This window comes from Pygoscelis adeliae, unplaced genomic scaffold (genome assembly GCF_000699105.1).
Source record: "Pygoscelis adeliae isolate BGI_AS28 unplaced genomic scaffold, ASM69910v1 Scaffold38, whole genome shotgun sequence".
NCBI lineage: Eukaryota > Metazoa > Chordata > Aves > Sphenisciformes > Spheniscidae > Pygoscelis > Pygoscelis adeliae.
In genome coordinates, this window is record NW_008825614.1 from 8,800,899 (window position 1) to 8,825,391 (window position 24,493).

A 24,493-nucleotide genomic window follows, 5' to 3' on the forward strand; every position below is an offset into this window, starting at 1 on the left:
GTTGCTTCTCGCAACCCATCAGTCCGCTAGCTGAAGTGACGGGTCGGTGACCCCGAGGAGGGCAGCGCGGGGTTTCTGCTTTCTCTTACTCGTGCTGGAAACTCTGCTGCCTCTCTGCTGTTCCCTCGTTTCCTTTTTGCCTGCGGAATCCGACCTCGCTCTCCAGCGGCTCGGTTATTTTTTTTTCTTTGTTTCCCGCTCCCTCAGTCTTGCGGTAGCTCTGCCTCGGTGCGCGCTCCCGGGGCTGGGCTGGTCGCTGTCCCGCTCCTCCATCCACGCCGCTCTCGCCTGTGTTGTGATTGAGCCGCCGCTCTGCTGTTTACTCTGGCCCGTCTTCTGCTTTCACCGCCGTAATCAAGTCAATCTGCCCCCTTTCTCTCTTTCTGTGGCAGACCGTCCTCCCTTCCGCTTAGGTGGTATCTCGTGAACCATAAAAAGCTCTCTCTTACCTTGTCCTACCTGGTAAAGACCAACATCTTGCACTCGGTCTCCGGTGAGAGTTTTCAGACCGGAGGGATACTTGCTGGGCAGGGGAGAGTAAGGAGTTAACCCTGTAGCAGCAGCTCCGGAGGGACCCATGCTTGCCTCAGCTTTCCAGCAACAGAGGGATGTGGGAGTGGTAGCTACAGAAAGAAAGCAAGGCAGGAAAGGATTTCTAATAATAGTGCTATAATTCGTAGGAAAACTTGGTGATTGATACAGATGAGTCAGTTCCCCGTGTGCTTTCCTCCGGCCTCCTTACCTTCCACGGAGCTGTAGGTGTCTGTGGCCGCCTGTTAAGGTGGTGAGCGCCTCGGCTGCCTCTTTTGTTTCCTGTGAGCAGCGCTCGGGTTCCTGTGACCCAACGACAGTGTTTAATTAAGGTTGGAGCAGGAGCTGGGTAGTGTGCGAAGTGGAAAGGAACTGAGTGAGCAGGTCTTGTTCCTTAGAAAGGTGTTTCTCTAATGCATGTGGTCAGGTGACGACGGCCTTTGTACCTTGGAGTGACAGTTGTTCTGAAAGTGATGGGGTTGGGGGGGTGGTGGTGGTGTCTTGTCTCCTTTTAAAGCACAATATTTTTGTAGCTTTAAGTAAAAAAAAATAAGGTACAGGGCCTCAGAGTTGTTTAAATCACTAAAGTCTTAGTCCAGAAAGTCCATGCTTATTTCAGGAGAAGGTGGCAACTCTTCCTGATGTTTTGTTGGATGTCTGGGCCAAAATCTTGTTGTAGGATACTTGTTTTGTTACCTTTTCAAAATGGTTAAAATGTTTGGTGGAGGAAGGAGCAAGGTGGTTCCCCAACAGGAAATTACTTTTAAGGTTTTTGTTTTGGTTTGTTTTTTTGGTAAAGGACTTTTTGCAAAAGTCCACTTGTGGGGAAAACTGATTGGTGTTCTGTTGTAACTTTTTGTCACTAATCATACTGAAACTCTGTTTTTGTCTGCCTGTGGAAGTATAACATCTTAACAGGTATGAATTAAAAAAGGGGGGTCTTGTGCATTTTTTCTCTCTCCTTGGCAACTTCTTTACATAACAAGTTTAACGCTGTTCAGAGTCTTCTTTAGGGTAAAGCTTTGCAACACCTACTCCTTGTGATCTCCTCTGTGCCATTGGTATTACACAAAAACACTGGGGAAGTGCATTGTATGAAAAGAAGCGTTCTAGCACTTTATTATGCACTTGAATTTCTGCAACCTATCTCTTCCCATTTTCCTGTCTTCTCTTCTAGGTCTCTTGTCTGTCACTACAAGTAACTGACTGGCAGGGTTTAGGGACCAGCTGAGGCAAAAAACTTCCACTGTGTACATGCAGAGCGTAACATCTGATTGCGAGTCTTCTGGATAGGCTGCCCTGTACTAAGAAAGGTTGGTGTGAAAATCTCCCCTTCTTAATTGGCTTCTCCTTCTTGTTTGCATTTGGTGACATCTGCTAAATTTAGGAAGAAAAAATAAGACTGACTTCTGGTTAGGTGGTTTTGTTGGGTTCCCACCCTCCCAATTTCTTACAACCAGATTAGGCCAGCTGGTGCTAGTGCAGCTGAGACTGTGAGTTCAGCTTGGTTTCTCACTATGCACTGAGCAGAACCGTGTGCTACACTCCACCAGTGCTGCCTGTGCAAACCTGGAGTCTCTGCTCTTGGGAACTAGGTGTACCTGTACCCAGCACCAGGATGCTATGCCTTTGGATAATGTGAGGGCCTTGTAAAGGTGCTCAGTGTGGCTTTTGATTTCTGTTAGCTCCCAAAATAGTAAGAGCTGTGATATAATTAGGGAAGGCTGGTGTGTGTGTGTGTGTGTGTGTATATATATTCACTGAGCGCTCTCACCTGGGGTCAGTTATGCCATGTTGTTTCCATGTATTGTGTTTTTCCTGTGTAACAGGATGGCAGGAGTCATCCACGCTTGGCAGGAGTCTGAGGAGCTGGCAGATCAAATGGATATAACTTTTTTTTCTGTAATAGAATGAAAATGTTTAATCTGGAAGCAGGCAGGCACATAAATCTAGTGACTGCCACCTTTGGAGACCTTCCTGGAGTGGCCTGGTGCTTAGAAGTTATTGCTTCCCTTACTCCCCTGTTCGATGGGACATAGGGACTTAATAACTGTAAACAGGTTTATATGATCGGTGCAAAGACAGCTGCTCCTCCACAGTTACACCAGCAGTGAGGTGTTGGCTCCTTGATAAAGCAGCTCCTGTGGCTGCCGGGTATGAACTAACAAGCAGTAGGGGGTAGGGGAATCAGCCTGGTCTACAGTTTTCTCTGCTGAAGGGAATTGAGTGCAGATGAGCAGGTTTCATTTCCACCAGTTAGCAATTCCTCAACTAGTGGAAGAGCAGAATTTACCAGCAAAGCTGGTATTTCTTTGCAAAGTGCCTTCCTCTGGTCTTCTCTTAGCATGCTGTGGCTTTTTGTCTATGTCAGATTACAAAGTAATTGGGGCTGGAATTATCTTCATATCTGTGTGCTGTGCAAAGCCAAGTACATGCAAAATATTTCTAATTAGGGAGTTGAACTCAGGGCCAAAGGTGCAAAACTCCTACTTGAAGTCTGATCCCCTGTTAGTTTTAGATGGCTTTTCTTGGGGTTGGAGGGGGCTGCAGGGGGCTGGGTTCAGCTTTAATTAAAACTCATCAGTAATGATTACAGAATGTGTATAGTTGGTCCCTTCCCCAGAGACTTTACAAGTTTGATTTTTTTTTTTGACCCAGACCAGAGAAGAAGGATAGGGGAAGGAGGGGTAAAATGTAAAGAGAAATGTTATGAGTCATGCAGAGTGTCCAATCTCATTCCTTGTATTTGAAAGCAATCTGTTAAGCTTCTGTGATTGCCTTGATTTGTACCAGATGTCTGTAGTGAACAATGTCCTGATGTCTTACTGTTATCTCAACTCTATTGGGAAGTGAGCAGGACCAGTTGCCAGTGGTGTGCGTTAGACACCTCCTTATATCTGGATGAGATGGCATGCATTGCTCTACACTTCAGCAATTGTTTCAAAAACCATGCAGGAAGCATAGTGGTGTGTTGATGTCTCTTTCGTACCCTTCTTTGCAACAGCTGCTCTAAGAATCCTTCAGTCTTATCCCCTTCAGTAGCCCCATGGCTTAGAGCACTGGTAGCACTGCCTTGGGCACTTAGTAACTTCTGTTCTTGGTCCAGCCTGCTGGCTTTCCTATCGCTTCACACCCGTATGGCACTGCATGGGGGTGACAGAGTGCTTCCTGGCCATGGTGGGCTTGTTGGACTGTCCTTGCTGGTGAACACGAGGAAAGGGCTGTACACCTCAATACAACCTCAGGACGCTCTCACGGGAGACGACAGTGGCATTGTGGCTTTAAACTCCTCCTACCCCAGTATTTTGCTCACGGCTTTCCTTCAAAATCTCAGAGCTTTTATTCAGCTTCACTGAAGGTATAAGCAGGGGAATTGGACCGTGTATGCAATCATTGCACACATGGATGTTGAATTTTTGTTTAAATGTCTGCGAACCTGCTGTATTTTCTGATAAAACGTGACCTTTGATCAGTTCGTAGTGTTCCTGCGGTTTACAGTGAATGGGCAAAGCCCAGGTCTCTCTAACATATTGGGTTATTTCTTTCATCTCCTTTAAAGAAGAAAATATGTTCCTTGGTCAGCGTAACTTGTAGCTTAGCGTAATTATTGTTACACCCTTAGATCAACAGCTGTACAAAACAAATCCGCTTAGATCAGCTAGTTGCTGTATTTTGGATTCATTTCCTGGGTTTCAACATTAATCTATGTTTCCTCCTAAGCTAAAACTGAAAGTGAAATGGTTTGCGTTATTTCATGCACGGTCATGTGTGCTCTTCTAGTAAAATCAACACTTTTTCCCTGAAGCAGTGTCGAGTGGAAGCTTGATGCAGCATGCTGAGGCATCTCGTGTAACTGCACAGGTTTGCCTTGGCAGTATGAAATGTGTGCTCCTGGAGGCGACTGTTCTGCAATTCTGCTGCCACAGTTTCCAAATGGCGCCTGCTGTATTTCTTTGAAAGAGGATATTTTCTTAGCTGTGTATCACTGTGTTAAAGGTGCTTAAAAGAGACTATGCTTTCTTTTATTCTCACAGTGTTAATGAGGCGCTGCTGTCAAAAGGCTTTGATCAGGGCTATGAATGCTGTTTTGAGTTACTGTCATTTTTGGCTGCCTGGTTTGATGCGCAACTTCCTTTTTGAGGTTCTGGAGGATGTCTGGGCTCCTGTCTTAAGAGATTCCTTCAAGATGATTTTGATTTTTCGGTGGCTTTATCAGTTTAATTATTGTGGTGGGAGTAGGGGGTTGAAATACAACATGATGGGAGAGTTTTCCTAAGGACTAGTGTGTTTGGTGTAATCAAAGGACCAGCTGCAGGCTTTCTTTCTGTGGATCGTCTCTTTGGCTGTCTGTACTGGTACATGGTTGTGTCATAAAAGTAAGGAATGTAAGAGGTGCTTATAGCTATGATACACTTGATGTTTAGGAGGAAGGAAACACATTTAAAATTCATTTTCATGTTTTGGAGAAGCTATCAAATATTGAGACAGGGTTGTGTATGCTTTCAGAGCAGATAAGCGTCCTGTTGTGAGGATTTGTCTTTGTACCCCTTCTTCCATAACTGCTTTAAGTCTTTTCCATGTAGTGAATGTTCTGAGTCTGGTAAGGTGAACAGGCTTCACTTAAATCGTTCTGGGGGGTACCAGCTGGTCGGGGGGCGGGGGGGGAAATCCTCTTGAAAGTAAATGGTCCTGTGCTCTGAGCTGTTGCTTAGTAGCTCCGTGAGTGCCATCCTGGCTGTTGCATCAGCATACCTGTTTTAACTAAGCAGGGAGCTTTGATCAGGTTCTCTTACGATATATTGCTCCTTGGCCATGTATTCTGAAATAACCTACACTGATCCAGTACTTAAACTTTCTCATTGTGAGCATCTCTATAGCTTCTGTTTTTTTTCAGAAAGCGGTGCAGATATTCCTGGTACTTAGGAGTCTGGAAGAGGAGTTCTTGTCTAGTCGTATGGCCTGAAGGTAACCAAAGGTAGAGAGAGTGCCACTGTTAGTGGCCACCTGTGTTCATACAGCCATCCTTTTGATTTTTTTTTTTTTGTTATTTTTGATCAGTTTCCTTCCTTACTCACCTCACTTGCCAGTCAGGCAAAGAAAAGACAGATTTACATTCCTCTTTACTGTTGATATCAACTGTGAAATGCACTTAAGTTGCAATATGAAGTGGCATTCCCGATTTTTCTGACGGATAGATGATCTGTGCTCATGCTGGCACGTACAGTAGTACATGTGTTTAAAACTAAAACAAGGAGGATATTCTTGTCCTCTAGGTGGCATGAAAGTTACTGTATCCAGTCCCACTTTCTGAGGTCTTTTGGTTGGCAGTCCTTGTCAGAGCCTGTCCAAGTGGCACCTGCATCTGTCAGAGGCACTATTGCCAAGTGATAAGAGGGACTGTCCTCTCTGCTTCAGGGAACTGAGCGCTTTGTTGCTGCTCAACTGTAAAAGCATGCCAGAGTGCAAGTGTCCAGTGCTGATGCCCCAGCAGGGGCATCTTTTAAATCTGGAAGCAAGTCTTGCATTTCTGTCACTTGCACATCTGTCACTTGCACATCACCAGTGATGGCTGGAGTTTGTTCCAGTGCCCACTACTTATCGACATTACTGAGGAGCTCCCTGCTCTCAGTCTGTTTGTCCTTCCTTTGTAACGTCAAAAGACTGGAACTGTGATTCCTGTCTTTGCTGGTTTTTGTGGTTTTTTTTTCATTTCCAAAAAGCAAACAGTAAGAACACTTGAATGTGCCCTGTGTCGTTACTGCAGTGTTGTGTTGCAGCTGCTGGGCTGATACAGTTGGACTTGTGAACATGAAGCTAACCCTGTAAAGACAACCTGTCTTGTGAGGGTGGTAGTGCCTTTTCATTGAGGTTTGCTCTGCGTCCTCCTGCCAGGTCCTTAGAAAAGGTAGAAGTATTTTCTTCACGCTTATGAGGAGGTGAAACGCAGGGCAGGCTTACCTGACTGGAGTTACTTTGCTCTACACCAGAGGGGAAAAACCAAGCTCAGTCCCAGATCCAAAAAAACCACCTGCACTGTGGCAGTCAAGATCCAAATCTTGCTCCTTCCTCTTAGGTATGGACATGCCCAAAATATGGAGATGTGCAAATTCCATTTGGTTCCAGCTCCAGTTAGCTGAATCCAAATCCCAGCTCCAAGCTTTGGGGCAGTTTGAGCTGCAGGCTTTCTGCTGACTCAGTTTCACCCAACCACATCTGTAGGCTGACTTCTGAAAAGTACTGAACAGTGTCGTCATGCTGCCTCCATCACTGATCTGATACAGAAACCACAGTAATCAAGTTCCTGCCTCCTTTTTTTTTTTTTGAGAATTAGTAATATGGCAGTGTTACTTCTTACTCATTGATGAGCTGCACAGGGGCTGGGCAACAGAGCATTTTGAGCCAAATGAAAATAAAGGTTGATGAGGAAGTTGGATGTTTTTCCTCCTAAGAAGTCAGTACTAAGAAGTACTGCCCCGATAACTAGAAGATTATTTTTCATGATGACATAAATTGTAGCAATGTGAAACAGCAGCAGACATCGGGGAGCAGAAATAAATCTCTAATAAAAAGGCCAATCGAAACCTTTTTAGAATTGTCTCTAATAAAGTTTTTCTTTCAAAAAGGAAAGTAAAGCTCCATTAAACTGTGCAATGTATTTCTAAGTCAAAATACACAGCTGGGAATACTTAGTGTCCAGGCTGAGATGTTCACTCTGTACTAGAGCAGCATAAAGAAGCAAAGGTAGAGATGCCCCAGCTGAAGAGGTGGTCGGACAAACATCCATTGGTGTTGGATCTTTGTTCCATTTAGAGCTTCCGTGCCATTGAATACTGGAAGATAAATATACACTGAAACTGTTAGGAGCAGGAAGTATTCAGCATGTTTCAACGTATTTTTGCATTAAAGGTGTTATGAGCAAACTGCTTTTTTTATTGTTGCTGGAGTGACTGGTAGTGGCATTATTCACATCTTAGAGGATGGAATCTGAAGCTGGAAGGAAGAGAAACAAAAGCTGACAGCCTCAAGCAATCAGCAGTCATACCTGAGAGTAGCAGGGCGGGGTGGATTTAAGCAGTCTAGTGGTTCCTGACGAGCAGGGTATCTTTCCTAAAAGCTTAGCAAATAAATCACAAGTGACTGGGGGATGAGGTTTGTCCGGTGCTGGGCCACAGACCTGCTGGCATCTCAAAGTATTCTGCCCATAGCTTGTCAGTTTTGCCACTTCCGAAATGAAGCTATTGAGGTTGTATCCTCCCTTGGAGGCAAATGCATGGAAAATGCCTGTAGCTTGGAAGTTGCGTTTCCTGTGGTGGGGAAAGTCCTGAGAAACTCCAAGCAGATAGCTTTGGTATTAACCACATGGTACTGAACCATCACTTTGGTTTTACAGTAGCACATACATGTTGCACAAAGGGGTTTGTTCAGCCCATCTTTCACCTGGCTAATATATTGCAATGTCTCTGTTCCCCCGCCAGCCTACTTTTCTTTCCAAAGCCTAGAGTCAAATTCTACTTTAGGAGGACAGTGGGTCTCAGAGGAGGGAAAATCTTGGAGCCTTCTAAGCACTGTTACAGGCTGGCATATCCTTTGCAGGCTGAACAGTGATGGGGACAGGTTTTCTGTGGTTATGATAACTTCCTATTTATTCATCTCAGCACTGTTTTGCCGATCAACAAGCTATCTTCCCTTTTGCTGTTAGTTTTCTCTCTCTCCTTGCCAAGTCTGAAGTGCATGTGCAGCACTGTGGGAGTAGTCAGGCTTCTTCCATAGCTAGAGAAATAAGAGGAAAAGCTCTGGTCTCTGCTGCTAGCTGGGCTTTTTATTTCCTGTTGGGTTTATGGGCTAGAAATTGAGTGTGGCAGGGTGATGGGGCTTCCTTTGGGGACTTCAGGCTGTATGATGTGGGATTTGCTTGCATTGTCGTGACTCAAAGTGCTACGGACAGCAGTCTGGCACAGCTTAGAATATCCTCAAATAAGGGATTTCTAAGTCTGTGGCACTGTTTCTCTTCCTCGCTTTCCAGTACTGGCTGGTTATGTAAAGCAGTTGTGCCTGCAGCAAAGTTTTCAGGAAGACAGTGAAATTGAGTGGTTATGGCTTGATATGTGGATTTAAAATGTCGGGACACATCATCAAGTGCCTCAGTTTCCCTACCTGTAAAATGATGCGTTGTTCTGTAAAGAGCTCTGCAGCTCAACAGTGAAATGTTTGCCTACAAGACAGGTAAGAGCCACCAGGTCCAGCAAGGGACAAATAGGCACCATTTCATTTCTTCAATAATGATGTCATCCTGACTGCTAAAAATAAAGTTCTTCTCTGCCTAGCAGCTGAAAGATAAAGCAGTGCACAGGTTGGAAGTTTTTTCCATGTCAGTGACTGATGCTTTATTGCAGTTTCTGCTTTGAAGACTTGAATTCATTCCTAACTCAAATGTGAGACATAAAGATAAGTATCTTGACAACTCACACAACAGGTCCATTGATGGTGTGTCTGTCCAGGTGTTTGTATGGGACGTGTCTCGGAATCCAGACAAGTTGTTAAAGGAGTCAGTTCTACAGGCATGCGGCTTTGCTGCCGGGAGGAGTATGTTTTCATAACCAGACAGCGTCTGATACAGCTGAGAATAGTAACTCTCACGCTGAGCTGTGAGGAGAGGTGAAGGATCTGAGGGAAAGCGATGGTAAGCAGAGGCATTATTCGTGGGTGGATTCTTTTCTGAGCTGTCTTGAAGATGTAACAGAAGTGTGAAGAAGGGACGAAAGCTGATTTATAGGGTGTCTTAGCACTGTTGCTGTAGGGATTCTGGGACCTAGTCCTGTACATGGCAGCCTTGAGAGCTATTGAGAGTTCCCCCTAACAGGTAACTATATGCTACCGACTGTTGCTGCCATGTGGGATGCTGCTGATATGCTTGCCGTGCCTGGAGGTACAGCAGAACCCCATACTGATTTTAGAGCAGGTGAAACCTTGCATGCTTTGCAGCTGTACTGTTTCCATCTGTAGCTCCCCACCTGGGGAGATAAAATGTGTGCTTGCAGTGTTTGCTCTTGCAATATGTAGTATGTTGCAACGGTATGGCAGGGAGGACCTAGTTTGGTCTCTCTCCAGCACAACTATGGCCACTGCTGCCTCAAGTGTTGCCACCCCTCGTTGGTGGGCTGCAGCTGGGAACAGCTGCTCTGGTGAGTTTCTTGTAAGATTGAAAGGCTAATACAACTCAGGGGTGAGAGGAAGAAACAGAAGATGGGACAGCAGACCTGAAGGACCTGTGTTGCTTGAGGAGAGCAGTATGTACCGTCCCTCAAGATGTATTTAGCCCTGTCTAAAGAGTTGTGATTGCCTTGGGCGGAAGCCTTGGAGACTTGCTTTGGGGGAAGCATCCACAGAATTCTCTCTTGTGAAAACTGGCATGTGTGGGGGTAGAATGAGGTCTGTCGTTCTGCGCTGACAAGCGGCTGGTGGATGTGCTCCTCTGACTGTAATTTTATGTTTATTTAACATATGCCTCTCCACAGTCATGCATCCCAACACAATGTTGAGTTGGAATGGACGTGCCCCACGCTGAATTTTCAGAGCTGATTTAAGGGTCCTAAACTTGTGTTTAAAATAGCCCCTCCATTTTTTTTTTCTAAAGAAGATGGAAAGAACTGATCCAAAAACCTGGTTGTGGTTTTATTTGTTAAATACTTCAAAGCATCTAGCAGATTTCTCAGAGGCAGTTGTGAGCACATGAAGCTCGCTTGTCTAATGAATGAATCGAAAGTGTAAAAAGGAATAATGTATTAAAATTAATTGGTATTTCAACTTAAAATCATACCCCATAAAATTAATGCCAAGATTTTCAACAGCACTAAAGCAGCCTTAGCAAATGATCTAGTTTTAATCCGAATCTGAATGCAGATGGTTTTTGTAGCCTTTATCTCCATCTTTTCTCTTTCCCCAACTAAAGATTCTTTTCACCTAATATAAGGTAATTTTTTCCATCCACCAGAAAATGTCTTAATCTGAAACTATCAGGATTCCAAAGTCTTACTGATTAAAAACTTCAGGTGGCATCGGCATGATTACATTTGACTGTTTGGAGCTTGCTCTTTAGGGGTCCAGTTTTTTTGAGATGCCATTAAGGAATTTGACTTCTCAGGAGGAACTTCATTAATATCCAAACCCTTTGCGTTGATTCAAAGTAATTATCTAAAACTTGAGGTTTCTGGAATTACTAGTTAACTAAAAAAAAAAAAGGCCCTGTATGGTAGTAGTAGGAAGCCATTTTGTGGTGTGAGAGAAATCCTTTTTCCTTTTCTCAGGTATGTTTTTGACCACCCAAGCAGAACTTTATTAGCCAAGGGCTGGAACCCCTCAGGGACTTTAACTGCCTGGGTGGTGATTCTTTGATTCAGGGAATTCAGTTCATGAAATTATCATCTTCAAGCCTCCTTATCTTAATTTTTTACCATATAAGTACTTTGGAGTGTGGTGGTTTTTTCTTTTTTCTTTTTTGTCTTTCTGGCAGTTCTTATCTCTGCTCATGTGCAGGAGTGGACAAGCTTGCAATTTGCAACTATGATGGGTGATTCTTTTTTATGTCTCTATTTTTGTGGACTTGCCCTGAGGAATGTCTAACTTTACATAAAGCTGAGATGATCCCCTGAGGGGAAGGGGATGTGAAGAACCCCTATGTATTGTAGGTCTCTTCCCCCTGCATATCCATTAACATCTCTGGGTGCAGCAGGTACCTTGGCAGGGCAGGGGCTGCTCAGCCCCTTCCTCTCTGCATTGAGGCTCTTGTCCAGGTGTTCTGTGCATGGCACCCAGGGAGGACCTTTCTGCCATGACCAGTGTGTAAGATTCTACCTCTTTTTGAAAAGCATAAGTGCTTTCAAAATACAGTATTTGGGTCTGTAGAGATACAGACAGGCACCTTTCCTGCACGTTTCCAGGAACTGATGTGAGGAACATGCACAGGCATACAGGCTTGAGCTCCTCTTACAGCTTCTAGTCACCATAGTAAGCTGGTGTGGGTAATGCACTTGCAGAGCCTTGTGCCAAGCTGCTATGCCCTGCCTTTCCGGGCCTAGCTGTATGGGCATGCCTAGAATAGATCTGGATCTTTTTGTTTGACTTGTTTGCTTTGGGAATGGAGCAGTGTGCCTCTTTTCCTTCCTGGACTGAAGTGGTCTGTGCCTCTTCTTTTAAAGCAGGGAGTGGGAAAAGACAATAGTGCATTTCTTTTTGGTTGCCTCTTTTATGAGTGTTTGGACTTAACCAAATGAGTTTCCCGGCAGTGTGAAATAGTGTGACCAAAAAAAAGTAGGGAATCTGGGTTTTAAAGCCACATTCTGAGCTTTCCTTGGAAAGATGTGGCAGGGGGGCACCCCCCCCCCCCAAGGAAGTGTCTTGACTTCTATTTCCGTTCCATCCTCTTGCTGTAAGAAAGATAACGTTGGTCCCTCTGCAGGCTGTTTTATTTAGTCTGTTTATTGCCACCTGACTGTGCTCAACTTGCCCTCCAGCAATTTACTGGAATTCTCATCAATGAGAAAAAGTAGGTCGTCCTAGCACAGTTTGGGTGGAAAAGGTTTTGCTGTAAAGTTTTTGCGACTGAGAAATCTCTTTGCTACTCAGCTAGTTTCACCAGCACATCTGGCCACTTGTGTGCAACTTGCAGCTGTAGTGGCTTGTGTTGCATCACGCTTCTGCCAGAACTGCGGGAGAACATCTGCCTATCTGTGTATGTAGTGTGGTGCAACTTCTTGCACCTTGAAATATGGGAAGATTTGTTCAGCCTGTACTCATGTTATGAAGTCAGCTGGCTATCACCAGCCCAAATTAGCCAGCATGGATTAATCTGACCAGCTGTAGAGTAATGCTGTGGTCCCACATGAAGCTTTTGGCATAGGCTAGAGCTGGCTGGGAATGGCAATACTGGTAGAGCCCAAGAAGGTTCACTGTGGTGAATGTGGGTTTCAAGGCAAATGGCACGTGGGTAGCAAAGGCGCAATACTACTTCAGGCTTCCTGTGGTCTAAGCCATAATGTTTCAGGAAGTGGTGTTTAACTCAGCAGGAGTTAGTATCGGAGGATATCCACTGTTTACTAGTTGCAACATGAACACCTTGGTTTTGGGCTGAATTACTTTGAAAAGAAATGTTACATGTAAAACCAAAATATGTGCAGGTTGAGGCTTTGCCTAGCCTACAGAAATGTTGCTGGTGTGGACAACTCCTGAGGAGTTGGCACAAAGCCAGGGTCCTGCCACAAACGTCATGCTAAATCCCCACTTTCCTCTTAATCTCAGGGATTCTGTCTCAAGTTTTCCAACCTGAATTAACATCTGTCTCCCCTCCAGCAAAGTCAGGCCCAGGAGGAGGGTTACCCTGTCAGGTCCCAAGGAAGAGAACAGAGGACTGCATTCTCCCTGGCCAGCACGCTGTAGGGTAGAGGTGAGTAGCAGCAATGGGGATTTGAATCGGAGGAAAACACAAAGCAGCAAAGGCTAAGCCTGTGTTTTAGGAAGCTATTAGTCTGATATAACAACTAAATGGAAAAAAGAGCTCATGGTTAAGAGGCTGCCTGTGGGCTATTGTGTGTTTTATACTTATTTGAGATTGTGTTTTGGTCTTGGGGACTCCTAAGAGCCTTTGAAAAGTTGGGAAATTCATGGTCTTTTGAAATTATTACTGTTGTTTCCTTCAGAGTTTGAATTAATTTCTGCTTTTACTTTCTCCCTCTTTTCCACCAGCACACTTAGTTATTTGAAACACAGTTGTGGGGGGTGGTTACTATGAAATAAGATCATTCATCACTAGCCCAGATCTTTGATGGTTAGCAGGCCATCTGTTTCGGCTCCTTGGTGCTTTCACCCCATTTTTGGTCAGAAGGTACCTGTGCAGCAGCCAGGTTATTGCCCTGGGTGAAGAAGGCCTGGTGGGAAGGTAGTGCCTGCTTTCAGCCAGGCCCTGCTCATCATGAGTTGAAGCCAGCTTGCACCAGAGACTTCTGTGTGCAGTTGTGGGACTGTTGCGTCTAAGGCGGCAAAGGCAAGGTTCACAAACAGGATTCCTACCCTCCCTGCCTTGGCATTTGCTAGGTAGTCTCGTGTTATTGGCGCTTGCTGTGCTGCTCCTGCACCTTTCTTGCTCTGGGACTTCCTGTACCAGATGTGACTACTTGGGCTGCTGGTCTGACCCACCTATCGGCTATGCCTGACTGGGTGAGGAGGGAGAACTGTGCTCTTACCAGCTCCCCTTTCTTAGTGGGTGAGGGAGGCCGCTCTCTGCCCTCCCTGCATGCTTCTTCCCTTGGGCACTGTCCAGCCGCAAGACGGGCCGAGGGTGTCAGCCCTGAGCACGCACCATGGGGGCAGAGGAGCTTGTGACCTGGGTCCTGTTTTCTCCTTTCTTCCTAGTAGGCCTCCCTGGAGGCTTAGTGGAGTTGTGCTCGTGGAACTAGAAGCCTTTGACACTTGGTCCAACCTTCCCTGTCCCTAGATATTTGTTGGGAAAGTATTGAAATAAGCCTGAGTATACACGTGTGTATCTGCACAGGGGAGGTAGGGGGAGGTGCAGCTGAAGTCCTGCAGATGTGTTGCAATGTCAGCTGGGTGTTTCACTTCAGAATATGCTGCTGTGCACACAGACCCAAGCAGCTCACCTGCTCTCTGTAGGTACTCGGGAACTCCTCTGTGATAACGCTGCTTTCCCTTCCAGCCTCTGGCACTATGAAGGGTTGTCCCTCCCTTCCCCAGCACCACCTCTTGGCTTTAAAGCCCCATTTGTAGGTTGTGTCACTCGACTGTCTTCTACGTGTCTGTGGCAGGAAGGAGTTTCGTGCCCCTCGTTCATGTGAGTAGGGCCCTTCTTGCTGAGACAGTTGTGGTTTTCTTAGCTTTTTTTACGACTGCCAGTGTGTGATGGGCAGCCCTCTCCAGAAATATGGATGCGCATCACTAAAAAGGTAATTTTCTACGAGACGTGGCCAGACCCATGAGCACTGCTGCAAGGTGTGGGTTTATGGGAATTTTTTTTCCTTTCACGCTTTTCTTTCTCACTCTTTTGCAGGGCAAGGACTTCTGGTCTGAAGCAGAGAGTGACAAGAGCTGCTCTCTCTGAAACCGTCATGGAACAGGTTAGTTTCAAACGTGACTGAAGTCAGTGGTTCACAGTGACCAGTGGTTCTCTTGTGCACTTGTTCTGAGATACTTCAAAGGGGATGAGCCTCAAAAAGTGCTGGCTTGTGTCCTTCTCATCTTCCTCAGACTTCCTGCAGGGACCCCAACACTGCTTCTCTCCATCATGAATACAGACAAAGTGGATGGAACCACTTAGTTTGCAAGCTGCTTCCTTGTTACCTTGCAGTGACACTCCCCCTTTAAACTGCAGGCTGGAGATGTAGCTATTTAAGAGAATACCATGTTTATTTATTAAGCTACAGATTACTAAAACTAATAAGTCAAATTAACAGACACACCACTGTGATCAATTTATTGCATTGTTTTGTGCAATATTAATCACAATTATGAAGCTACTATTTATCACGCTTAAATCTTATTTAACTACGTTAAACTGCTATTGAAATGCCTATCATCCTCCTCACCCTACCTAGTGTTAGGGTACAATTATAACCCTCTTTGCGCTTCCACAAGCCTTTTGAATATAAACCTGATGACTAGTCCCGTGGGTTGTTCAAGGGCATCGCCACTGGTGTCCCGGTGAGCTTGGGTCACCAGGTGAGCTTTACTGCTGTCTGTGAACATCCATGCTCAGATCATGAAGATGTGCCTTCTGTTGATCTTTGACTGATCATATACCTTATTTTGCATTTGTTTCCATTTCTGGACTCTCCTTTTTGTTGTCTTTGTTCCTCCCTTTCTCTGCCCAGTCTCCTCTCAAGTAAACAACCTGTCCTTAATTACTTTTTATGCATTTGTCCCAATTTTGCTACTGTTTTCTAGGCAATATGGGTCCTGTGTGATATTACTGAAATGGTTATGTAGATATAGGTGGCCTTGCAAGGTTCCACTCCCCAAAAGGTACCTGAAACTCCCTTTCAATTATCAGGTTCATCCTGGTTGCATATTGATTTCCCGATGCGGCTGGCAAGACAAACCATTCTACTGTAACCTTGATTCTTCTCCCTAGTTACAATTAAGCCTAAGCATTTTCTTATCTTACAGGCAGACAGTCTGCATACCACAGTAAGGATGTCTTTCTCACTTTATTTCTGTGCTTACACAACATCCTGCTCTCTTAGCTGCTTAACTAAAATTATTGGACAGTGTCCTGGTTTTCTACAGAGGCCTTGGTTATGAGGCCCCATGTTCCACTGTGACCTCTTGCTCACATCAATCTGACTGCCTCATGGACCTCCTCAGCCTAACTAATTCGAGCACTCTGTGCTGCCTTGCTTGAAGGCGGCAGGGTGCGTGGCTGTGGAGGTGGCATGTGCCTGTTTACTGCGGGTGAACGTGCCAGTGTAGATGACACCAAACACCAATGATCTGGCATCTCACTGTCACTAGTCTTGTGGGCAGGTGCTTGGCTCTCTACAGGGAGCTGAACAGGTTTATTATGGAGCTAGTCGAGCTCCCTTTGAAGAAATGCGAACCTTGGGGGTTTCTGCAGGCTTATGCTGTTAACTCTGTTCCCCATCTTGTTACTGCTATGCTCTGACTAGCTTTAAATGGGGAGCTGCTGGCTTTGTTATGCACGGGAAGTAGTAGAATGCCTAATTCCCAAATAAAGGGTAAAAACCTTCCAAACATAGATGTCTGAATAGGGGGAAGTGGGTGGTTTGTGCTGAGTACACATCTGTTTCAAAAGAGGAGCTCTGATCAGGGTTTCTGTCACTGCCACAGCTGGAAATGTGAGGAGAAGGTGAGCTGACTCTTCCACCGCTGGTGTTAGAACAGAGCCATCTTTCATTCACTATCAGACAGTTCTGTGTGGGTACACATCCAGGAGTTAGCGTGCATTTGTTGAAGTCTTGTGGACTCCCTGGCTAATGCTATTCAGGATGCCCAAAGGAGGCCAGAAAAAAGTTCAGGGTTGGAAAACAGCATACGTGTAGACCTTTTGAGTGGGACTTTTCCTAGGCGTGGGCTTAACAGTGATTTTCTTATGTTTAAGATCAATGGATCTGTCCGGATGGAGCATGTGCTGCTGTACACCTTCCTGGAGGTGTCCTCTGACTGTAACTTCAGAGAGCAACTGCATTCCCTGCAAAGCCAGGGGATTGTGCCTTTCCTGAAAGGCAGCTACTGTTATGATGATGAGGTGGAACTTCAGACCGATGGTAATCGGAGTGGCCACTTGCAGAATGGTGAGCTAGGTGAGTGCTCTTTTCTCCATCCTACATGCCTCTCTGAAGATGGTGTTCTTCTTTCCCCTTTTCCCATCTTTGCTGGTGGTCTGTTTCAGAGGAGTAATGTTTTCTCTATTGAGAAACTTCATGGTGTGGCTGGTGGTGGTGTTGGTTGGGATTTTAATGCTTGGGATAAGACAGCTAGTGCTTACTGCTTTATCTCCCTGTGAATTTCTAGGGCACCCACAGGTGCCCTAGAACACCCTGGGGTTTTGTCTGCAGCCCATCAGACAAGGGCCACAAAGCTGGTACTAATGATTGCTGTCCTCAAGGAGCGTGATATTGAGCTGTTAAGTTAGGCTTCACACTGCTCATCGGGGAATATTGGTACTTGGGCTAGGATTTTGGAATGACTGTTGTTTTGGTACTGACTGAATCCTTTTCTGCTCTACCAATGTGGTGGAAACTGTTCCTCAAATAGTTTCTGGTACTGTTCCTGCTTTACTAGCCATCTGCAGGATGGCTATTGCCCCTTGCTGAGGATGTGTCAGCTGGCACATCGACCTTAACCTAAGCAGGGTGAGGAGGAACTGCTACAGTAAATAGCCCTCCCTCATACAAAGCTGCATAGTCTCATGCCCCCAGTGACAATGGGAAGCTTTTCCAAAAGGAGATAGGACAAGGGGGAATGGTTTTAAACTAAAGGAGGGTAGATTCAGACTAGATACAAGGAAGAAATTTTTTACAATGAGGGCAGTGAAACACTGGGACAGGTTGCCCAGAGAGGTGGTAGATGCCCCATCCTTGGAAAGCTTCAAGGTCAGGTAGGACGGGGCTCTGAGCAACCTGATCTAGTTGAAGATGTCCCTGCTCATTGCAGAGGGGTTGGACTAGATGACCTTTAGAGGTCCCTTCCAACCCAAACTATTCTATGAGATGCTGTACTTTAGATGGTGCTTAAGAGACAGGTCCTGACAGTCACTTGAAAAAAAAATCGTGCACACTCTCTCACTTCCCCTTGTCTAGGCAGGGCGTTAGCTGTAGCTGTCCCGAACAAATTTTGGCTGGAGATGTTATGACCTCCCCTGTAGTGTGTTTTTGGCAGGGTGCGGCTGCACTTTACCTAAACTACGGCTAAAAAACCTGTTTGCACACTGTCTCTGGTAAACGAGTCGAGTGCACACAAGGGAGTTGTAGTGCGTATAGCTGTCACGAATGCACTATGATTGCGGGTGGGGTGGGAAGGAGGTTGTTAATGGAGATGGGCAAAATGCTATGGGTCAGCTTACCTGCACCGAACCTAGTCTGACTGCAGCCTGTGAACTAAATCCTGCTGTATGCATTGGCAGTGCATGACCCTGAGGTAAATGAAATTCTCCGGATCATTGCTACTCAGCTCGCTGAGATTGGAGACCAGCTTGATAAAGAAATCAAACCAAGAGCAGTAAATGATCTAGTGCAGCACTTTCTGAATGAGAATCTCTCTGGAGAGGTGAGTGAAAAGCAACCTGATTAGCAGTTCCCCTTTTAAATGTTGTGCGTCCTTCCTCTGTGGTTTTGAAGCAGCAAGCTTGTAACATCTGTATCTTTGCTAGTTTGCTGCTTTAATGATTGCAATCTCAAAATTTGGCCCAAACATTTCCCTTTGAAGATTTGTTAGAGGTGATGCTGTATCCTGTGGCAGCTGTTGCTGTATCCTGTGGCAGCTGTTGCCCTGCAAATTGGGTTCCTTAGGCTCATCTCCTTTCTGCAGATGGTGAAATTGAGGTAGTTGTGGAGAAGGACTGACTTTCAGAGGCATTTTGTCCTCATTTTGTTGGCCCAATGGCTTATCTTTGAAAATCAACTGTCTGGTTAAGGCTTAGTATTTGCCCTTAAGATCTTTGGACTTTGGTGTTGAGTTCTGTATGTCTGCTGCTCATCACGTGGGTAAAATTTGAGCCGCGTTAGTGCTAGAAGCTTTTGACTTGTGCTTGTTTACTGAACACTGAAGAGACAGCAAGTAGTGAGACCCTAGTGCCATAACTGTTTAGTTCATAGGCTGTCAGTGTTGGGAGTAGCAGTGGGTTTTGGCCTGGATGGGTGACCTGCTGAGAAGGCCTCTCTAGGTGGCATCTCCACCTCTTTGATGCAGTTGCTCTCCCACCGATAGATGTGATGTAGTCCCTGCATCTAATGTGCTTCACTGCTCTGCAAAGGAGGTAGAGTTTGAGGTCCCCTGGGTTAGACATCCCTCTCTTTTCTCTTTAAGGATTGGATCCACATCTGGTTCAAGAGCCACAGTTTGCTTCCACAGAGCCTTTTTGGCATCTTCAAGATAACCGTGGCTTTCTGGCTTGTTTGGCTTTCTCTGCCTGTGATGAAGTTTCCTATGCTCTACAAGCTAATGTTGTCTTTGAATTGAGGGTCCACCTTTTTGCTGAAAAGGCAGGATTTAATGACTCCTAACAATCTCTTTGGTTTTTTGTGGTGTGGGTTTTTTCTACCAGGGTTTATCACCTGCATAGACTGATTCCAGCAAAGTCTGACCATTCCCCACACCTGCTGTCTTGTTCTCCACCCAGTTAAGTTTCAGGCCTTCAAATTTATTGGCTAACCTTTCAGTCTTTGATAAGGCTGAGTCAAACCGAACTTCTGATCAGGTGGACCTTGCTTTTTCACATTAGTAGTGTAGCTTAGTGTGTGCATTTGCACATTGTCCCTCTTGGGAAACTGATCTTCCACTGATCTTGGGAGCAAGGCAGCGTTCCATGCTTGGACACCTTCTCTAGCTCTTGCCTATGTGAAGGCTTTTCTGTGAAACTCACTTTGCCTTCTTGCCAGTCCCCACCTAAGCTTGTACCCTGATCTTCACTGGGTTTAAGGTGGATTGCCCTTTCCTGGGAGCCCCAGGATTCCTGTGCTATTTCAGGACTTGGGCGGCTAGGTGCAAACCCTGGGGAGGAGGGGGGGCTCTTGCACCCTGAGCGTGTAAGGTGCTATCTAAATTTTCCAGTAGTATGTGTGTTGTCTCCCTTTCTTTTTGTCTTAGGTGAGCAGCTGAGCGCAGAGATAGTCATCCTTATTGCCATCCAGGCTGTGTAACAGGCAGGCTGCTGTGCCTGGGAGGAAGCATCCTGTGAGGTGTTAGAACAAGCACATCAGTTACCAGCACAGTGCGGGCAGGCTGTGCTGAGACCCCTTTCTCCCACAGCTGTTGCACTGAGATCCCTCTTTTCCTTCCATACAGGAAATAACCCGGTACATGTCAGAGGCAGTGGAAGGGCTTGCACGAGCGCTCCCCTCAGACATGGAACAGGAGAAGGCCATGTTGGTGCTAGCGATGGTCTTAACTAAAAAAATTGCAAATACAATGCCCTCCCTTCTACAGCGTGTCTTCAGCACCACTGTGAACTACATCAGCCAGCAGCTTCACAACTACATTGTCAGAATGGTGAGTGCTGTCAAACAGCTTGGTGCTAGTCACAGCTGGCCTCTTAGCCAGCCTAGGTTATTCCTGGGGGGGTGGCCTAGCTCTGAGCTGCCCACAGTCTGCTGGTTTCCCTGTAGTGCTCCGGAGGTTTGGCCAGAAGGGAATGCCAGTCCCTGCAGAGCTCTGAAGGTTGATGAGCTGAGGGAGGGAGGCTTGAGGGGGATGTGTTGCAGCTTCTGCTTGCCTCACTCTTGCAGCAGCCAGTGAACAGAGTGCATCTATTCTGTAGGGCGGAGAGAGGCAATTGCTCCTCTCCTCCCTGCAGTCTCTTCAGGGAGCTGTGCTGGTAAGACTCAGGTTAATCGTGCCCTCGGGAAGGAAAGCCTGACCTGAGAGCTCTGATGGCTGTACTTCCCAAATGTCTTGGGCCTGAGGTCTCTGCTCTTGTCTTCCTGGGCTCCCTAGAGCTTGGCAGAACTGGAAGGGGAAAGGAATTGCCCCTGAGAAACAGCACCAGCAGAGGAACAGTGAGAAATGGTTAAATGGGAAATGGCAGCTCCATTCCTGTTCTCTGGAGCTGCAGCATAGGTGGGGAGACAAAACAGCTAGCAGTCAAGCCAGGGCAGAGGCTAGGGCGTTTGGCCCCAGCTTCAGCAACTAACCTGTCAGGTGAGGGGAGAGGAAGAAATCCCTTCTGTGTGTGTGCGTGCGCATGCACACAGGCGTGCACACATGTATACGAAGACTAGGTACTTCTTAGGAAGGATTTGAGAGCGGTCAGGGCTGTGATCCTGCCACCCTGTGGAACAGTGGTGAACCACTTGGGTGCTGCAGGTCTGTGGGACACCCCTGCACTGCAGCCTTGCCATAGACAGCATTGGCAGCAACCTGCAGAGGGGCCCAGCTCACCCCATGTCACGAGACCAGGCAGCTGCAGCCTCGCGCAGCAAGGCACAGTGTCACTGTGAAGTGTCACTCAGCACTGTCCTCCCTTTCACTCAGCTTAGCTCAAGGGTACCGAGTTATCACAGAAGCCAGTCACTAGCGTAAGGGACTGGCCCTCATGCTGCCCTACTGCTCTGGGGAGTGCTGCCACAGCAGGCCAATAACACAGTGCAGGGAGAGCAGGCAAAGGGCTGCTGGGCTGATGGTTGTCCACCTACCCCAGTGTAGTAGCATTAGCGGTGGGATAGAGCTGGGCTGTTCCACGCTGTTCCTGCAGGACTGCTTGTGCCAGCTCTCTCCCTGCTATTAGCACAGAGAGGGGTGGCTGAGGGGTGATGGCAGATGCGCAGCACAGCAGGTGGCAGAGTTGTGGCACGGTTTGTGGTGCTGGGGACACGCAGAGGCAGCTGCTGCCCCTCTCCAGGAGCTGCCAGGCTCCTCAGGCAGGTGGGCACAGAGGCACGGGGCTTGCTGTGGCTCTACTGCTGTTAACGCTGGTTCTGTTTCTCTCCCTCTAGCTGCGTGACTGAGCTCTCCAGCCCTCTGTGTGAAGAATGTGGATTTGTGAAGACTTTTGACTTTTCTTGATGTATGCAAATAACTTTTTCTGCTCTTAACTTATGAGATACAGCTGTGAAAGGGAAGGCAGGGCTTCGTAGATAGGCTTTTGTAGACTAGCACAGCAATGACAGTAGTGTGAGCTGCGTGCCAGCTCTGCCAGTACCTGTTAAGGAGTAGTGCTTGCCCTCTCTCACTTTACAATAGGGTTTTTTTCTTTTTTCTTCTTAGCAGTAGCAGGCTTTTTGCAGAACTCCGGCTTGTGCCTCCAGGGGAAATCCTGTGGGCAGAGAGCCTGCCCTCTCAATATTTTTTTTTTTCCCCCTAATCAGCTATAGCATTTTGCTTTAGTTATTCTCTTTCCAGCCCTGCTCCTGGTGCTGCAGCTGAGCCATGCTGAGTGTTAATTGTTCCCAGGAAGGCCTCAGGCTGTAGAATGGGTGGTTGATCAGCACAGATCACCAAGGGGAACAGAAAAAATCAGGCCTATCTTAGAGGGGAGCTGGCAGCAAGAGGAAACAACCCTAAAGGAGGCAGGGGTGTTTGGCCAGGGAAGGCTAAAGTAAAGATGCTTCAGTGTCGATTGCCATTAACCTGTACTTGCTTGAAAAAATAAAGCTGAAAAAGAAATTTTAAAGAAAAGGACGGGTAGGTACAGGGCAAATTTTTTTCAGGGAACAATCTGAATATGCTTGAGGAAAAGTGTTTAGCTTTAGAGTATCTTGGTATAAAGAGAAAGAAGGTGTTGCCCTTAGATCAGGAACACTACCTAGCATCTCTTACAAGGGTATTCTAGTTACATCTCAGGTTGAACAAACTTGGACTCAGGTGGTTTGATACGTACCTGTAATTACACACAAGGCAGTAAAAGCTTCACCTGTGATCCATCTGCCTCAGAAGTTTTGAAATGGTGTAAATATCTTGTGGGTTTTTTAAGTTAAATAAAATTGTCAGTTCTCATGGCAATACAGCTCTTAAGAATTTTAATTTCCACTTGGCTTTTTTGTTGTTGTTAGTTTTTTGTGCAAGTTCTCATGGCATTCCTCTAATTTACTGCTGCTTATGATGCAGCTGGCAGCAATAGAGACACCCTGCATAAGCAAATCTTGCGTAAGTAAACCACCTTTTTTTTCCCTTGTGCCTACACTAGAACATGGGGGAGGGGGGGAGCACAGAAGTAGTCTACACGTTGTTTTTGAAAACTGTACCATTTATTAAAGTGCAACCTGGGGGCATGGTCTTACAGCAGTGTCCCATTAGCAGAGGGAAAAAATGTACATACCCCTTCACTTCAACTGAATATAGAACAATGAAGCTGCAAAGAACTTTCTTTTAAAGGTGGAAACACTTTTATTAACCAAATGGCACAAGAAGCTTTAGACAGTTTTCCCCAAGAGGGTCGCACTTGCATACTAAAAGGAACAATGTGACCAGTTCCTTGGTTAATGGGTGACTTGAGGACCGGTCAGGGTCTCTTCCCCCAGGCAGGCCTCTTGAGAACAGATTCTGAAATCCCTGCAAGTCCGTCACTACCTGCCTACACCCAGCAGAAGCCTAGTGGAAGACATCCCCTAACGTGCGCGCTTCAGTCAGTCCCATTAGTCTTTGCTACTTAACAAATCAAGTGGCATTCTTTCTTTTGGTCTGAGAGGGTTTTAGCTTTACACTTGAATAAAAGCTTACGATGCAAGTTAAAAATGGGGAGAGACCCCCTAAAGGTACAGCAGTAAGATGCATCCTCTGCAGCTTGTTCTGGCCAAATCGTATAGCGTTCCTTCCCTCCCCTGCAGATACTGCAAGGAGATGAAAAGCAGCTTCCACTGGAAGCTAAGCGTAGCTCCCCCGCTTCTACAGCATCACCATAGACCTCTAGCTAGGAGGAAGCAAGTCAGCCTACCTAAGAGACCGAGAGAGGGTCTGCTCTGAGTAGGGAAAAAAGCAACAAACTTATTTAACTTAAGGAGGCGGATCTGAGGGTGTTGTGGCTCCCCTGGATGTATTGGTAACGCTACAGCTGACCCCTTCCAAGCTGGCGCAGTTCTCATTCCCCAGCCAAGTACACTACTCAGGAGAGTTCACTTCAGCAGGCGCAAACAGGGTACGGTTGCCTAGAGCTAGCCCTGCAGTCCCGGCTCCGTGTGGGCCTGAGAGCCAGCTCTACCAGAGTCGAGTAGTGGTGGCTTACATCTTAGAAACGTGTCCCCCCCCTTTTTTTTATGGCAATACTGAGCTTGCACTTCAAAGCACAGACACATACACGGAGTCAAAGCCGTACTGTTCTTGTAACCTTTCTAGTGCCAAAATTAAGCAGCCCAAGCCAAATTAAAGTAATGCACAGCTTCTGCCTTCAATAGGCGCAGGAGAGGATAATGTGCCTCACCCCTCCGTGTTTCACTGGGAAGCACTTTCTCCTGTTGTGTAACCTACTGGAGTAGACGCGACGCCTACTGTGTGTGTCTGCTCCTGTTGGAGTAGACACATGGGGATGAGCTGACCTTCAGCACATTTCATGCCTGGAATGAGGCATTCTACTGACGACCTGGGCTCCACCTAGGCATGGCAGCTGGGGCTGTGTTCACCCCTCCACACCACACCCCCATTTCACAGCAAAATAATCTAGTAATTACACTCTCAAACTCCATAGCATGAGCTCGCTCTGGTTCAGTGAATGAGAGCCTATGCTGCCAGAAGCACTTCTATTTTTTGCCAGAATAGCAACATCTACCTTACTAGGGATTTGCTAGTACTG

The 24,493-nt window shown here is 46.4% G+C and overlaps 1 protein-coding gene across 2 annotated transcripts; it reads left to right on the forward strand.

Moving 5' to 3' along the window:
* Positions 1-1,773: 1,773 nt before the first annotated feature.
* On the forward strand, positions 1,774-22,621 carry BID (BH3 interacting domain death agonist). Of its 2 annotated transcripts, XM_009332876.1 has the most exons (7): positions 1,774-1,844; positions 12,877-12,970; positions 14,588-14,654; positions 16,655-16,856; positions 18,179-18,321; positions 20,059-20,262; positions 21,705-22,621. In XM_009332876.1, exons 3-7 carry the CDS (start codon positions 14,646-14,648, stop codon positions 21,714-21,716), a joined length of 570 nt encoding a protein of 189 aa, XP_009331151.1. In that variant the 5' UTR covers positions 1,774-1,844; positions 12,877-12,970; positions 14,588-14,645; the 3' UTR covers positions 21,717-22,621. The 2 variants fall into 2 exon arrangements, with proteins under 2 accessions (XP_009331151.1, XP_009331150.1); XM_009332875.1 differs by lacking the exon at positions 1,774-1,844 and having other exon boundaries at positions 12,263-12,970.
* Positions 22,622-24,493: the final 1,872 nt, after the last annotated feature.